At 36.5% G+C, this 16,182-nt stretch overlaps 1 protein-coding gene across 1 annotated transcript in view; it reads right to left on the bottom strand.

Annotated features, from left to right (window-relative positions):
• Positions 1-16,182, bottom strand: part of AHI1 (Abelson helper integration site 1) — a 241,425-nt gene that overhangs the window by 122,058 nt on the left and 103,185 nt on the right. The window contains exon 18 of the mRNA XM_036765884.1: positions 8,682-8,799. Coding sequence (XP_036621779.1) covers positions 8,682-8,799 — 118 coding nt within the window. The remainder of the gene's footprint in view (positions 1-8,681; positions 8,800-16,182) is intronic.

Raw genomic sequence — 16,182 nt, 5'->3', positions numbered from 1 at the left:
CTTATGGACATCTTTGGATTTCGCTCTGTCGAGGACTATTAACTGTGCCCCTGTGTGGAGTTTCCCCCTCCCCTCTTTTCAGCTTCCTTTTGTGGAGGATATGGTGTAAGAAGACTAGAACGGCAGAGCAAAGGCTGATTATGAAGTGCTGTCCACACAAAACAGGATTTTCTATTTGATTTGTTAGGTGACAGGGAATCACTGGAATATACATAAGGGGTGCGTGACATAGTTTGACTTGAGCTTTAGGGTAATCACTTTGTCAGGCAATGTGAATTTGGACTGGAACAGAGAGAGCCTTGTAACCAGCAGAGCAAACAGCAGTCTTTTGTAATAGTCCAGGTGTGAGGTGACAAGGGCCTGCACCAGTGTAGTAGCAGTGTCAGAGGAGGGAAGGGGGCCCAATCAACAGATGCTAAAAGGTAAAATAAACAGGTCTTGGGAACAGACTTGATGTGGGGGGTGAGAGAGAGTAGCAATCCCAATATATACATGATATCTTCTAGTACATTTGATATAGTTAATGGTATTTGGTATTTCAACTAATTTTTTTGACTTCCTGGAAAGTGTCCTGTTGGAAAATATAATTTTTATTAATAAATCGTTAAGTTGCTCATCAATTCTATCTCAAAATCATAAGGCCAACTTGTTGCACTATTATAGTGGACTACTTACGAATACTAACAGTGTTTTGGATATAAGAGAGCAAAAAGTACAAGTATATTATGAGCTGTAAATACCATTACTATTCTGATGATTCTCTGACTTATATGACAAAGAAAAAATTTAACTGCTAGGTACTTACAAAGATGGTCACAAAACCACACATAATCCCTTCCTTTTAGGTGGTTACAATTTGAGCCCATTATGTTGCCATGGAAACATATTTGGTTCTACATATTTAATACATGCAAGCATTACCCAAATGCTACTATGATGCTTCAATTGAAATGGAGGCTCTGGATTTTTGAAGGCTATATAAGCAAAGCATAAACTCTGACATATTCTATGAAATTAAAAAAGCTTTTGATTATGTCTGAAATTCTGTCTGAGGAGCAGATTATATACAGAAAAGGAGGCACTGTGTGCTAAGTTTTTTGGCTACAGCAAAACATGAAAAAGATGATAGTACTCTCAATCCTGTGTAGTCCCCTCCTATTCTAAAATAACAATTTTGGAGAGTCCCAAAATGAAGTAGTTTCAAATACGATCTTTTTAAAAAATGTTCTTTGTATATGTAAATGTTCATGCTTGTTGATGTTTTTCAAGTTCATAATAATTTTCTTTAAAAGGACATTTGGCAAAGAAAAAAATACCCCCAACAACAAAGAGCAAAAGCAAACAGACCACTGTGAAGAAAACTGCAGCTTATGTGGCAGAGTCTATTGCTGAGAATGAAGAAGTGAAATCCTATGAAGAAATTGCCAAGATATTGCAAAACAAGTCAACATTCACCTGGATATAAAGTGACTTCAATAAAATGGTGCGTACAAGAAGCAAGGGCAGAAATCATATCGAAAAATATGGTTCAGGACAAAGAGAAAATGAGGCCAAAGACATGTGGACCACTTAGAAGTCTCATGGTTGTACAGGTTAGATCTGTTCTTCAATAAAAAATCAGAAGTCACTCTGCACATGACAAACATTCAAGGGCTTTATAAAATAAAGTGAAACTGGCTATATTTTTCACTTAACAAGCATTTATTTTTCTCTCCCTTACATTTCTACCCACAATAGGCAAAAGAAAAGAAAAAGAAAATCCTTGCAACAAATATAAGCAAAACAAATTCACACACTGGCCATGTCCAAAAAAGGTATGTCTCATTCTGCATCTTAAGTCCATCGGCTCTCTGTTAGGTCGTAGGTTTCATTATCAGTGCGCTGGAATGGTGGTTGGTTACAAAACTGATCAGAGTGAAACCGAGTGTACCTTCACAGAAAGTAACTAGTTTTCAGTGAAGAAAGACATCATTTCTTATTAAGGTGTCTACGAACAGCCAGATTATCAACTGGTTAGAGATGTACTCCAAATCAGTACCAAAGCTGAAGACTAAAATGAGAAGGCACTGCATCTAACTATAACAGCTCCAACAAAACTTATTTAAAGAAGCCACCACCAATGGGAAATGGACAAAAGTAAAAGCATTGGCTCAGTCAATGATTCTGATGTTTAAAGTATGTATATTGTGTATGTATGTGTGTGTGGTATGGGTGTGCACATGTCTGTGCACATGTGTGTGTGTACACAAGTTTGTATGTGTGAGTCAGAAGTTGTAAAGAGAACATTCTAGCTAGAAAAACTTGCTCTCCCTGCTGAGGTGAGAGATACAGTAGCCAGGGGCAATAGTAATTTAGAGCACAGACTTATTTGCAAAACATCATTTGAGGATAAGGAAAGAAGATTATGAGTTATATTATTTCACAAAACAGTGAAAAAGTCACAGAGGAGAAAAAGAATATGCAGAAAGATTTTGGGGTGACTGCCAGACTGATCATCCAGTGAGAGCTGCAGATAGAAACAAAAGTCTACAAGCCTTTATTAAGAGCTTACTATGTGCCAGGCACAGTGCTAAGCACTGGGAATGCAAATTCCCCCAGTTTTGATGAATACCCTGACTCCACTGGAGGTCACAAAGCTTCCTATGTTGGAAAGTGTATGTTGCATCGAACAGCAGACTGGAGTTTCTTTATTAGCACTGCTCCCTTGTACCTCTATTTATCTCAAACAGGAGAAAAACCAGATAGCAGTTCATGGAATATTTTCTTTCTTTTCTGTCCCGTCTTCTTTATTTTCCCACCTTTTCACTTTTTATAGAACAAAGTCTCTGAAGGGATAACTTAAAAGTTGCTCTCCTTCTGTTGACATGTGGAGATCACTTAGCTCTTTAAGCCTCAAAAGACCAATATCCGATGAATCCCGACACTGAGGAGCTCTCCATCAGTGCCTTATTCTTTAGCTAAAAACACAATTACAGGAAGGGGCAAAGATGGTAAATGCCTCTCTCAATACCTGTGGGTCATCACAAGAGTAGTGCCCATGCCAGAACACCAACAAACCCTTAGAAGAGTTCTCCAGCTTTTTTACAACAGGACAAAACCTGCTGAAGAAGTCGTCTAGTGGAGGAAGATCAAAACAACCTACAGAAAAAATCATTTCAACCTGGAGGTTCACTCCAACCCTGAATTTCACACAACGCAAGTACCCTTTCCCCTCCCACCCCTGCAACCTCTCCCTCTTACTGGCTAGTTCCTCCTACAACTTTTATTTGAAGGAAGAGGCCCAGGTCAGCCACATCTTCATTCCTCTTCCTGGAGGTATTCCTGACTCTCCTAGACTTTCTTTACAATGCTCCATGTTGGGTATCTTCATTTCTATCTCCAGCAGGAAACCACACCTCACCCCCCACCCCCGCCCCCAACCTTCTCCATATATCTTTTCAGGTTCCTTTTATGTGTTGCCCTCTTTCATTAGACTGTAAGCTCTCTTGAGAGCAGGTACTACCTGTATTTGTATATGTGTATTTGAATTGTCTTAGGAAGATTCTGAAGATCACCTGGCAGGATAAGATACCAGACACTGAGGTCCTTACTCGAACTAAACTGCCAAGTATTCAAACTCTGCTGCAGAGAGCACAACTCCGATGGCCTGGTCACTTTGTTCGAAAGCAAAACATATGCTTGCCAAAACACAATTTTCTGGAGAACTCACACAGAGCAAGCGTTCACAGGGTGGTCAGAAGAAGTGATACAAGGACACTCTCAAGGTCTCTCTAAAGAACTCTGGAATTGACTGTGTGACATGGGAGACACTGGCACAGAACCGCTCAGCATGGCATTCCCACATGACAGAAGGTGCTGTGCTCTATGAGCAAAGCACAATTGAAACAGCACAAAGGAAATGCAGGATGCGCAAGTTTGGAGTATCCGCCCCAAATGTTCACATGGACTATTTGTGCCCGACCCGTGGTAGAGCATTCCGAGCTCATGCTGGTCTGATCAGCCACAGTCGGACACATTGAATCAAGCACAGTGATGTCATTTTGGCCCTCTTCGAGAATGCAGGGCAACCAACCCACCACCTCACTATTTAGCACAAGTGCATGGAACACAGCAAGCTTCTTAATAAATACTTGTTGACTTGACAAATATAAGCAATATAGAAAGTCTCTGCCCTCAAGGAACTTACATTCTAGTAAAGGAAGACAACATATAAAGGGAACCTAAAAAGGTATAGGGGAGAAGATTCTAAAAGAACGGAAGCAATGACAGTACTATTTTTTTTTAAAGGCAATGAAGAAGACATCAGTAACTATTGTCCCATGTGTCTATTTTCTCATCTTCACGAAATATTAAAATCGAATGGCAGTCACTAATTCAGACAGCTGTGCCCTACGATGGACATTTTAGAGATGATAATTGAATCTGTAGGAGCTCACGAAATTCCCCAAGTGAGAGTGTAGATGCAGAAGGAACGCACAAGAAGGCAAGAGGAGAACCAAGAGGGAAAAGCATCAGAAAACTAACGAGAGAGTCTCTAGGGGGAGATGGTGGTCAAGAGGTCAAGAGGTCAACAAAGGTCAAGAGGTTGAGAATTTTTTTCAGAAAAAGCCATTAGTTTTAGCAAACAGGAGACCACTAGAACCTTTGGGGTTTTATTTCAGTGGGTCCAAATGATAAGGTCAGAAGCTAGATTACCAAGGGTTTAAAAGTGAGAGGTATTAGGTAGCCTTCTCCAGAGCAGGGTGGGAAGAGGGTAGGAAAAAAAAGGGAAAAAATAGATTTACATGATACTTTTGTTGTGTATTGGAAAGGAACGGCAAGTTGTGCATAGCAGATTTGCGGTTTCATGTACAATCACCTTTTTTATTATTCTGTTATGGAAATGCTTGTTTTATTTCATAAATATGTATTAATGTAATAAAAAAAGGGAAAAAAGAGAGGAAAAGAAACACAGTCATGAAATGTAGATGAATTTTTTAAGAACCTTGATAAAGAATAATTTATATCTAGTACTAGCACAGTACCTGGCACACAGTAGTACTTTAATAAATGCTTATTTACTGACTCAAGTCTCTCTCTAGTGTTTCATCATGATGTGGAGGTAACTGCATTCTAAAAGGCTTTCATTGGTCATTGCATAAATATTCCATGTTAAAAGAACCAAGAGTTATAATCACGTTTAGAGCTGGTTTGAGAATTGCATAATTCTTACTTCCTTAAGTCTCTTCCGACAATCTACCATTATTAGTATGGTGGCATCAACAAAGGACTGAACGTTAATATAATCACACAGAGAGGAGAGTCGATCTATGGGGCAGAAAGTCTAGAGCTGTTATTACAGCCCTAACGAGGGTATCTGATACTCTCCCACTCTAAGGCTAACTGTAGGAAACCTATGGAAGTTGGAGGCGAGGGGTAGCTGGGTCCATCTTTGGGCTAGTAGCTGAGGTAGTCTATGCTGCAGTGCCATAGCTCTTAGTCTGAAGGAAGAAGGGCAAAGGAAACAGAAGTGAAGCTTTGGTGGATTCTTTTGTGTATCTGTGCCCCTCTACGCTTTGTGGATCTCAGAGGAAGTCTTGTGTTTTAGGACGAGAGTTAAGCTGGCTAAACTATAGATACAAAGAATAACAGAGACTTAGGTGATGATAAATCTGCATTTTCATGGTACTTTCTAAGCCATTCACTAGCCTGTCTAATGTAGCTGTGTCTAAGGTAAGGGATCTTGACACCAAAGTCCTATTTACATGCTTTGGTTTTTTTTTTTTTTACCAAGTTCATGGGTATTCAACCCAAGGAGTAATTCTATACAACGAAAATAAAAAAGAGGGGAAAAAAGCACCTTCTCAGAAAAGCTAACTGATTCAACAATTAATGACAGTATTTATAATATCCATCCCCATATTCCCACACTTTGGCAATGAAGGAAGTGAGGTATATTTTATTAAATCTCCTCTAGGGCCAAGCCCTATCATTAGAATTACATAGCATTAAGTCTCTCTTTTTGTTGTTCTATTGACATTTTTGTAGTATGTATATTTTTTCCTGGTTTTTGGTTTGAGCCATTCTGTATGAGTTTATAAATATTTTTATTCTTTTTTATAGCAGAGTACTATCACATAAATAATGCTCATATACCACAATTTGCTTAGTCATTTTCCATTCGTTTCTAGTTTTTCTGAACAAATAAGTAATACGTTGAATATTTTGGAAATATGGAACCTCTGTTTCTATTTTGGCATCCTTTGGGTATTTACCTAAGCAGTGAGCTCTCTGAATCAAAGTCTACAGACATTTTGGTCATGTTGCTTTCATGAATAATCCAAACTCCTTTCAAGAATGGCTAGAACTATTCACTGTTCTGTCAACAGAAGAAAATGAAATCAGGTACTGTTCACAACTATAGCTAGGGAGAAAGTGCTCAACTGAAAGAGATAGGGAAGATCACAAAAGATGAAACAGGTATGAATCCTAAAATCTCTTTATAGTAATCTTCAAGGAACTTGATTTTTTTGTTTGCTCTATTGATATATTTAAAGAAATGATCAAGAAAATGCATCGCGTTTGAGATTTATCAACACTATTTGCTCTTTGGGTTACGTGCTCATGTAAATAAGGAAGTGGGGAAGGGAATAAGTATCTATTAAGCACCTACAATGTGTCAGGCACTGTGCTTAGTGCTTTACAAATATTATCACATGTGATCATTTATTGATAAATAAAGCCCTGGTACTGAATTTCAATCGACATCTACAGGATTGGGTGTTTATGTGCACAATTACTGGGCTTCATATTATTTTTTACTCCAATTAAAAGAGGAAACAAATAGTACATATCCATGACTGTAAGTACTTGATATCAGTCAAAACCACACATGTAAGTACATTTAACATTTCTGTTAACACTTAAAAGTTGGGTTTCAAAATGTCATACAGCTTTAAAAATAAGACCTCTGGGAACCTTAATAAGTGAACTCTCCTTCAGAATCTCCTCTTTCTGCCAAGGTACATGGTTTTTTTTTTTGTTTTGTTTTGTTTTTTTTGCCTAGAGTCAATCAAGACTGAAATCTTAGAATCAAAATATCATTGACTTATCATTGACTTAGAACTAAAAGGGACCTTGGAGGGCGTCTAATCCAACTCCCTCATTTTACAAATGAAACTGAAGCCCAGGAAAGTTAGGAAATTTGTTGAAAGTCATACAGGTAGTAAGCACCAAAGGTGGGATATGAACCTAGGTCTTCTGGATCCAGAATCTGTGGTTTTTCCACTGAACCTCTCTGTCTCCTGCTCATCCTTCACTCCTATTACTCTCCTATATTCAATAAATGATCAAATTCTATTGATTCTTATTTTGGATCTTTTCTAGTACTCAACATTTTTTTTTTAATTTCTAGCACCACAATCCTATTCCAGGACCTAATTACATCATACTTGAAGAGCATTCTAAGTGTTTTAAGCTTCCACTCTCTTTAACAGAATACTGTATTTGCTGACAGGTTAGTTTTAAAAAAATATACTTTGAACATGACACAATCAATCAATCAATAAACATTTATTAGGTGCCTACTAGGTGACAGGTTCCCAATCCTAAGAACCTTCCAATGGTTCCCCCATGCTATAGAATAAAATATAAACTTATTATAAATTTTTGGCATATGAAAAATGTAAATAGATACAGTATCAGAATTTTTAAAAGAAAACACTTAATTTTAGATACATAGACCAATATCCTATAAAACTAACCAAACCAGTACAGTCGGAATTTATAGAAACTACTTTTTTTTTCTTCAACAGTAGAAAAGTGATACTGTTTATACAATTCCCATCAAGGCAATACTTTCATGACTAAGTAAGGAAAATTACATTAGGCAAGGGATATTGTTTTTTCTTTATCATTTACTAGTTGCCAAAAAGATGCCGAAAAACTAAACTAAAATCCTGATTATTCCCAGATGTTATTGATTTAGCTTTTGAAGGGGTCTCCCTGAAAAGGTCCATTTAACAAAGGAGAAGAACATAGTGCTATATAATCATAAAAAATGAGAGGCAGAAAGTAAGTCAAATCACAATACTGAAAACAAATATTTCACCCTGATGCTTTATTCTTTGCTTTTTTTTGAAAGCCTTATTCAACATAAAAATAATTTGCAAGACATATTTCTCAACTTAATGACTGATTAGTTTAGATTTTCTTAATTAGCTTTCTTTTCTTTTTTTTTGTTGCATATTTTGCTAACTGGTCAATATATTTCAATCTGGACACACTTGTATAGATTTTAGCCCCTTTCTGTAAAACTGCGTTTTGCTTTTTTTTTTTAAGCGTGCAAGGTAGTTAAATAACTGTTATTCAAATAGATAAAGTTTATATGCATCCATAATTTGTTTTTTGTTTTTATTAAAATATTATACACAACTAAAATAATTTAAGAGTACCAGTGGCTAAATTTACCTAGAATTTGTAGTTAAAATAACAATAATTTCGAATGGAAGGGAAAAAAGACATTAGAATTCAGGGATCTACTCTATTCATTATATCAACTAAAGTAGTAACTAAAACTTGACCACTATAGTACTGTAAAAATAAGTCTTTTTCTTTTAGTGAGGATAAGTAAAAATATTCACCACTAGCCGATAAAATACCTGAACACTAAAAGAAATGACCAAAATAAGAAAAAGGCTTACCACTCTGAGTAGTAAAAGGATGCTGAGGAATCAGATGAGTGCCCATCTTATTTGACAGTCTGAACTTAGAGTGTGGTGAAAACAATGATGGAGCAGGAAGCAAGAGATTTGAGCTGGCCTGTAATAGGAAAGGCAAATCAGAAACTAAGTGTAATTTCCTGGGTTACTGATGCAAAAACTGGATGCGAAATATTTAGTTACTGTACGATACACAGACTGGGACTCGAGGAAGGTCAGACAGGTGCTACTAGCTCAAATGATCAATTAAATAGCCTACTTGCTCTTTGAACAGAAGTTTTGAGGGTTCAAAATTATGAACAACTTATGGCTTGCAACAGAATGATCTCTCTCTCTGTATATATGTATGTAGATATATGTGCACCACTTTGCTAAGGGAGGGAAGGAGCAGCAGTGGAAATATAATTAAACCAAAGTAAAGCTTCACTATTTATTAAAACAAAGTCTGCTCATCACAGAGCCTTGCTAAATCCAGGGTTAAAAGTAAAATGGCTAATTGGAAGTTGGACCAGCATGAAGAAAAAATGAGTGTTTGCAACTGGGAGAATTAATATATTTTCCATTAAGCAAAATAAGCATTCAAACTCACATTTGTGCAAGATTTTACCAAAATAACATGGACTTATGTTAAAGACTATGTAGTAAATACCTAATAGATAATAATACCCTATTACCTTGGTTGTTACATAGATTCTTTGACAATATAGTAATAATTACAAAACTCCTTCCTTAACAGACCATTAAAAACAACATACGAAATAGTGCACTTTTAGGTTTTCATGAGGAAATACGATGTTTTAGCCTGTGAAAACTACTGTATTTAAAACTGAAAAAGATGTAAAAAACATCAACACTGTGCTTATTTGTAGAAAAATTAAAATAATTCATTAATAACGATTGATTTATTTTTAAGTGTCTACTATAGAATGCTTTGCATTTCCCTTAAGGGATGATCCACTTTGCTCATTGTTCATAAGTTACCAAATAATTCATTATTTAGTTCATTAAGTTTATAGAGCTATTTAATCTATTTTAAAATGGATCTACTTAAATTTTTTTTTACTATTTTTAGATTATATTCATTCCTTATTGCCACAATGCTATTCGTAAACTAAGAATCATCAAAATAGTCTTTCCTTCATATGTTAATTAGTATGAGCAATTTTCAGTCACTTATTAAAAAAAAACAAACAAATAAGCAGTATAGCATAATGAAGAATGTTGGATTTGGAGTCAGAAGAGACAGCTGGGAATCCCAGCTCTGATATGTGCTGCTGTGTGACCCTTGAATACTTCCTCAATTGCCTTCTCTCTAAAAGGAGATGATGGACTATATGATCCCTGAGGGCTCTTCAATGAAAGGCAAATATCTTTTAAAACATTCCTTTTTTTGATGTACATACAATGGTTGTGATATGCCCTTTAGCTAAGTTATCTTATACATACTTTACTTTCAAAGTCCTTACTTGAAACAAATTAGTAAATGACTTTTAAAACATAAAACTCTGAGAAAGAGATCTCATGAACATGAAATCTGTGCACTTTTGATTTTTAAAAAATTTTCTTCTTGTTTGTATGATCTAAAAACAAGCAAAAAAACCTAAAACCCAAATCGGTTACCACCTACAGTCATATGCAGATATACTGGTGTCTCATTTAAAGTACAACTGAAGGAAGAAAACATTTTTAAAAAATCATTATTAGAACGCTCTCTCATATTCCTCAAAACTAGATATGAATTAGATAGCATTCCAATCTTATGAGAATAAGTTCTAAAGTTTCCATTTAGAGGCATGACAACATTTAAAAAATATAAATAAATCTAATTGAATCATTATTTCTTCAAAACCACATTTCAAAAACTTGGATCAATCTGGAGCAGAAGGGTAAAGAGGGCTATCTGACTAGATGGCAGCTATCTTGTTAGATTTTTGTGAGCAGAAGGAATGAGTTTAAATGTAGTAACTACAATGAAAATGGCACACTTACTACTTAATTATTTAATTCACTTCTCTTTTTAGACTCACTTTTCAGTTTTACTTCTGTATTCCTGAAAACTTTTCATCCTACATGTCAAACATTGTGTTTTGAAATCAAGTGCAAAAGAACAGGTGTACACTGGGGGAAACAAAAAGTCTGCTTTTCAGCCTTCCTCTTCAGAAGATTACCCATGCTAAAAAGCCTACTAAAAAACCTGAACCAGAAGATACTTATATTTCTCTATAGAAGCAGAAAGATTACCATTCTTTTTCAATCAACTGCTGTTATTTGGAAAATAAACACTGCAATTACATGTTCTTTCTAGGCATTTTTATACTTCTGTTCTTTATTGACATGTTACTTAAAAGCCCATTTAAATGCGTATAAAGTAACAAGTACCATGATAAAGGAGGAGATAATTCAATCTCTCAGGTGCAGGATTAGGGTTATTTATTACAGAAGTTTCAAATGAGAAGGATGGAAGGACAAAAAAAGCCTACTTATACATTTTCATGATTCCATGTAGCGGAAGAAAAATAATAATGCTCATTAAATAGAGTGAAGCAATATCTATTTTTGAAATAGATGCTGTGGAAAGGAATTGCTAAATAATTTAACAACAGCAAGGTTGGCTAAGATAGCCTACACCAATCTACCCACTTTTCCCAACACACTACTCTGCTTGCTTCATGCAGAAACCACAGTCTGTCAAAGGCCGTTTGCTACAGCTCCCCTGTTGAGTAAAACTAAGAGGATAAAAACTTTATGGATTTCATAAAACAAAGAAAATAAAAAGAACCCACCCAGAAACTTTGCCAAGTTTAGAACAAAGCTTCTTTGGCCTTCTCCTTATGAGCAGAGCAGTTCATGCAAAATATGCAAATATTCCTTCTTTGAGAGAGCTCATTTTCATGTTTTAAAAAAAGGCACTGTCCGTGTGACTAAACATAATGGCCTAAATCAAGATGAGACAAGCTAACAACAATAATTTTCCTTTTTACTGGTTACACAAGTTTTATAACCCTTTGAGACATATAATCCTTATTTCCATACATGCTTGCAAGTCAAATTAGGTTTAGATGATTTGGGTTTATACTTTAGTTTCACCTGAGTTAGTGATGTTTTTAAAAGTTTGTATTGCAAAAACATCTCAAAGTGCTTTAAAAATTACCCCCAAAGTCAAGCATTCAAAGGACACTCTAAAATGTTTCTTAAATTATCCCTTAAAACCTGGTGGCACTGTATGCTTTAAAATTCACCATTCCAAAGTTTTTCTTGTAGCATTCTATTTTTGGTACTAACAGAAATAACACTTTAATGTGAAACACAGATGGTAAAAAACACTCGACTAGGAATCAGGAGACCTGGACTGAAGGACAGTTCTAACTCTACTGCTTACTAGTCCTGTGACCAATGTCAGCTCATTTGGTCTCTTGCAGACTGTTTCCATATCTGCAAAATGAGAATAATGGTATTCACCCTGCATACCTCACAGGGGCATTGTAAGGATCCAGGGAACGTCATTAAGTACAAAATCTTAAACAAATGTATTGTTAACAAATAGGCAAATGCATCTGTGATTTTATCAATCTGGAATTAGACTGATAAAGTGTTAAGTGCTTATTATGTTCCAGAACTGTGTTAAGTGCTTCGAATACAATCAAAAAGAGACCTTTTTGATATTCAGATATCTTACATTTTAATGGGGGAAAATAAAATATAAAACTCAGTTGGAAGGGGTGGGGTGGGGGGTGGGGAAGAAGGTGCCAGAGAAAAGATGGATGAGTCAGGCATGGAGTGAGAAGAGAAATGAGAATGCATGGTCTAGGCAGTTCATGAAATGGTGGCCCTGGGCAGGGACTCATGAATCAGAGGAGCCGGCCACAGAGGCATCTCCAAAGGAGGTGAGAAAGTCCAGAGTCAGGAGGGAAGCTCTAAGACACATTCCCTCCCATGATGCAGACCTCCATCCTGTAAAACATTTGTCCATGTGCTCCAATAAGGCTTTTTGTTTGTCTGATTGGTACAGGGGAATCCAACAAATCACTGTATTGCTATAATAAAGATCACTCATTAGTCATACTAATCACAACAATAAAGATATCCCAAATAATGTCAGTTTATATTTGGGTATAATCACAAAAGGAAGAGACTTAATAAGTTCTTTGCTTTGGTGCATCCAAGTTTAGTTGGTTCATCATTTTGTTTCTAAACATTTCTATTGCCTCCCCTTCACATACTGTATGATCCAGTAACATTGGCCTCCTCACTGTTCTTTAGAGATGACTTGTCATCTCTGCCTCCACACTTTTTCACTTCTTCCTTCTCATACCCGGGATTTCCTCTCTCCGCACCTCTGCCTGTTGACTAGAGGTGAGCGGAGAAGAGAGGACTCTGATGCCAACAGAAGGAGTCTGTATATTATCCTAAAGGACACAGGGAGCCACTGATGCCCTTTGAACAAGGGAGTAACACAATGAGACCTGTATTTTAGAAACATTATTTTGAAAGCTATGTAGATGATATATTAGTGTGGGGGAGGTAGAGAAGACAAGGGGATTGATTAGAAAACTATTGTCATGATAGTCCAGGCAAAGAAATGATGAGGATTTTATGGAAAGAGAAGGCAATAAGATGGGTGACAATAGACTCAACAGGACTTAGCAAGTGACTGGATAGGGAAGGTGAGGGAAAGGGAAGTGTCTAGAATGATTCTGAGATTCTAAACCTGGGTTACTGAGAAGACAGAAAACATAGCATAGAAACAGGAAGTTTGGGAGACAGGGACATTTAGCAGGGAACATAAGAACTGCAGCTTTAATATGCTAAGAATGAGATGCAGATTGGACATCTACATAGAGAAGTCAAGGTGGCTTTTAGAATTGTGAAAATATAATTCAAGAGGAATGACTGAACCTTTGCAGAGTTGCAAGGGATCTTAGGGGATACAAATGCCATGCATAAGTACTGACAAAATTTAAATAAGAGAAGGATCATTGTGTAATGGTGTTATTCAGAAAGAAAAAATTGGAGGCGATCAGCTCTGAACTCATTAAATGAAGTATAAAATAAAATTTGGAATGGGAAGATCACTCCATGTGAAACAGATGACATAAAGGCAGAGAAGTAGAATGAACAAAGAGTCTGAGGAGATCAGATTCTCCAGATCAAAGGTTTTGGTCATGTGAAGGAGCACTCAGAAAGGGAAAGGTATGGTTCAACGGCCATCAAAAGTGGACATCTGAATGTCAGACTGAAGACTCTGGGTCTGAACAATACAAATCCACTGAAGGTCCTTTTTCTTGGCAGTGATGTAATGGAAATGTTGCTTTAGGAAGCTGAATCTGGCACCAAAATGCAGGAAGGCATGGAACAAGAAAATCAGCCAAGAGGCCTACTAGATCTGGCCAATTACAAATACATTTCAGCTATCTACTAATGGGCTTCTATGGAAAACAGCTTGGGAAGCAGGTTATCTCAGTTACCTATTTATGTAAATTTACTTGATAGGCTAAAAATTATTCTATCTTTTCACTAATTCAGACTGGCTCCCTTCACCATTAACCTGAATCTGTTGTTTGGTTTTATCTTATGTTCCATTTAATTGTGTAATAAGGGAGCACAAAGTTGGCAGGAAGGTGTGGCAAAAGTAACAGAGACTGGCCCAGGGAGGCTAACTCAAGTTCTGAATTGGCTAGTGAATGCAGGTGTGTGAACTTAGATAAGATGTCTGGGTCTGTTCAGGGAGTTCTTTTGAGGAAAGTGTTTATATATATATACATATATATATATATATATGTAGATAAAATGTTTATTGCTATTGTTATAGTGTATTTCTAAGACTACAGTGACAGATACAAGAAGAATTTCATCCTGTTTTATTTGAGAAACAGTTCCCAAATTTTCAGTCATTCTGAATTTTATTATTTTCTTTCAGCAATAAACTTACTAAATAATACTGCAATTTCTTTTAATACCGAAGAACATTCCAAAGGGACACTATTCAATTTGCTCACCCTCTCTCTTTGGTCCCATTTAGATTAATCTACCTATCAGTGCTACAGTTAAGACCATATTTCCATAGATGATTTAGAAAAAACTTTAATAAAATCAGGATAAACCCTACCATTTCCTATGTGATTTGTCACTATCACATACGGAAAATTAATTGACCTGACATGATTTACATTTCATGAAGACATAGTTACCTTGTCATAGGTGGCTATAAACCGATTATCATCAGACAACTCAACATTGAAAAGTGACAAAATGGAGTTTTTTTTTAAATGAGTGATTTCAAGTGGTTTTGTAAAGTTCTTATAAACTATTCCTACCTTTCTAGTTTTCTCCCCTCCACATACAGCCAGACTGGAACACTTGCTATTCTTCACCCAGGGCACTGCACCCACCCATCTCCAAGTCTTTGTGCTAATTGTTGTCTAGTCCTGGAATGCTCTTCCTCCTCACCCTCTACCTCTTAGAATCTCTTAGAATTTCATTAGGTCAAATCCCAACTTATGCAGAAGGCCTTTCCTGATCACTGCAGACACTAGTGCCTTGAGAATCTTTCCTAAACACACACACAAACTGACATAGCCTGGAGACTAAAATATAGAGCTGGAGAGAGAAAGTAACGTGTAAAACAAATGGGGAAGAACTAAGTGTTAAACTGGATAGTTCCTAGGAAACTTCCCAAAAGACAGGAAATGAGTAGAGTAAAAAGACCAGGAAACATGGGCAGGGAAGAATGGGGAGTATTTCAGAAAGTAGAAAAATAGGAACTAACTCCTTCTGTTACCCTCCAGATAAGGCTGAGCACATCCTATGGAGAGGGCAAAGGAGAGACTGACCTGACTGAATTATGTACAAGGGTTGTGGAAGTTCTGAGATTATTCTGGACTTAAAATGGAGTTTTTGTTCTCTTCCATTCACATGGGGGAAGGGAAGATAATTGAAAAACCAATATTTCTTTAATCACTGGAGCATTATGGTATATTGGCAAAAGTATTCTACTTGGAGTCAGATGGCATCTGGTTGCCGTATTTCTGCCACTTGCTATGTGATCCTGAACCATTCACTTAAGCTTTCTCAGATTCCATTTCCTTATCCATAAAGGGAGGGGATTAGACTGGATGACCTGTAAGAACCCTTCCAGCTCTGTGATCTTATTATACCGAAAGGTAGGTAGGATAGGGCCACATTATGAGGGGTTTTGAAATCCAGGCAGAGGAACAAAACAAAACTGGACTTATATGCAGAAAGACAATAGGAAACTGATACACATTCTTGAACAGGGGTAACATTAGCAATATAATGTAAGGGTTGGTTCCTAAACTTTCTTGATTCATTTTTTGGCCCTTTGTGTCTGGAAATCTTTTCACAGTACCCCTAGACCACACAAAAAAAACCTTGTTATTAATTAATTAGGGCCAAACGACTTAATAAGGATTTGTGTCCTAACAATGTAGTAGCCTTTTGAAAAAGTAGTACACATTAAGTAGAA

The sequence above is a fragment of the Trichosurus vulpecula genome, chromosome 7 (assembly GCF_011100635.1).
Source record: "Trichosurus vulpecula isolate mTriVul1 chromosome 7, mTriVul1.pri, whole genome shotgun sequence".
NCBI classification, from domain to species: Eukaryota; Metazoa; Chordata; class Mammalia; order Diprotodontia; family Phalangeridae; genus Trichosurus; species Trichosurus vulpecula.
Note: the sequence above shows the minus strand (reverse complement) of the source record. Positions and strands in the feature narration are given on the sequence as shown.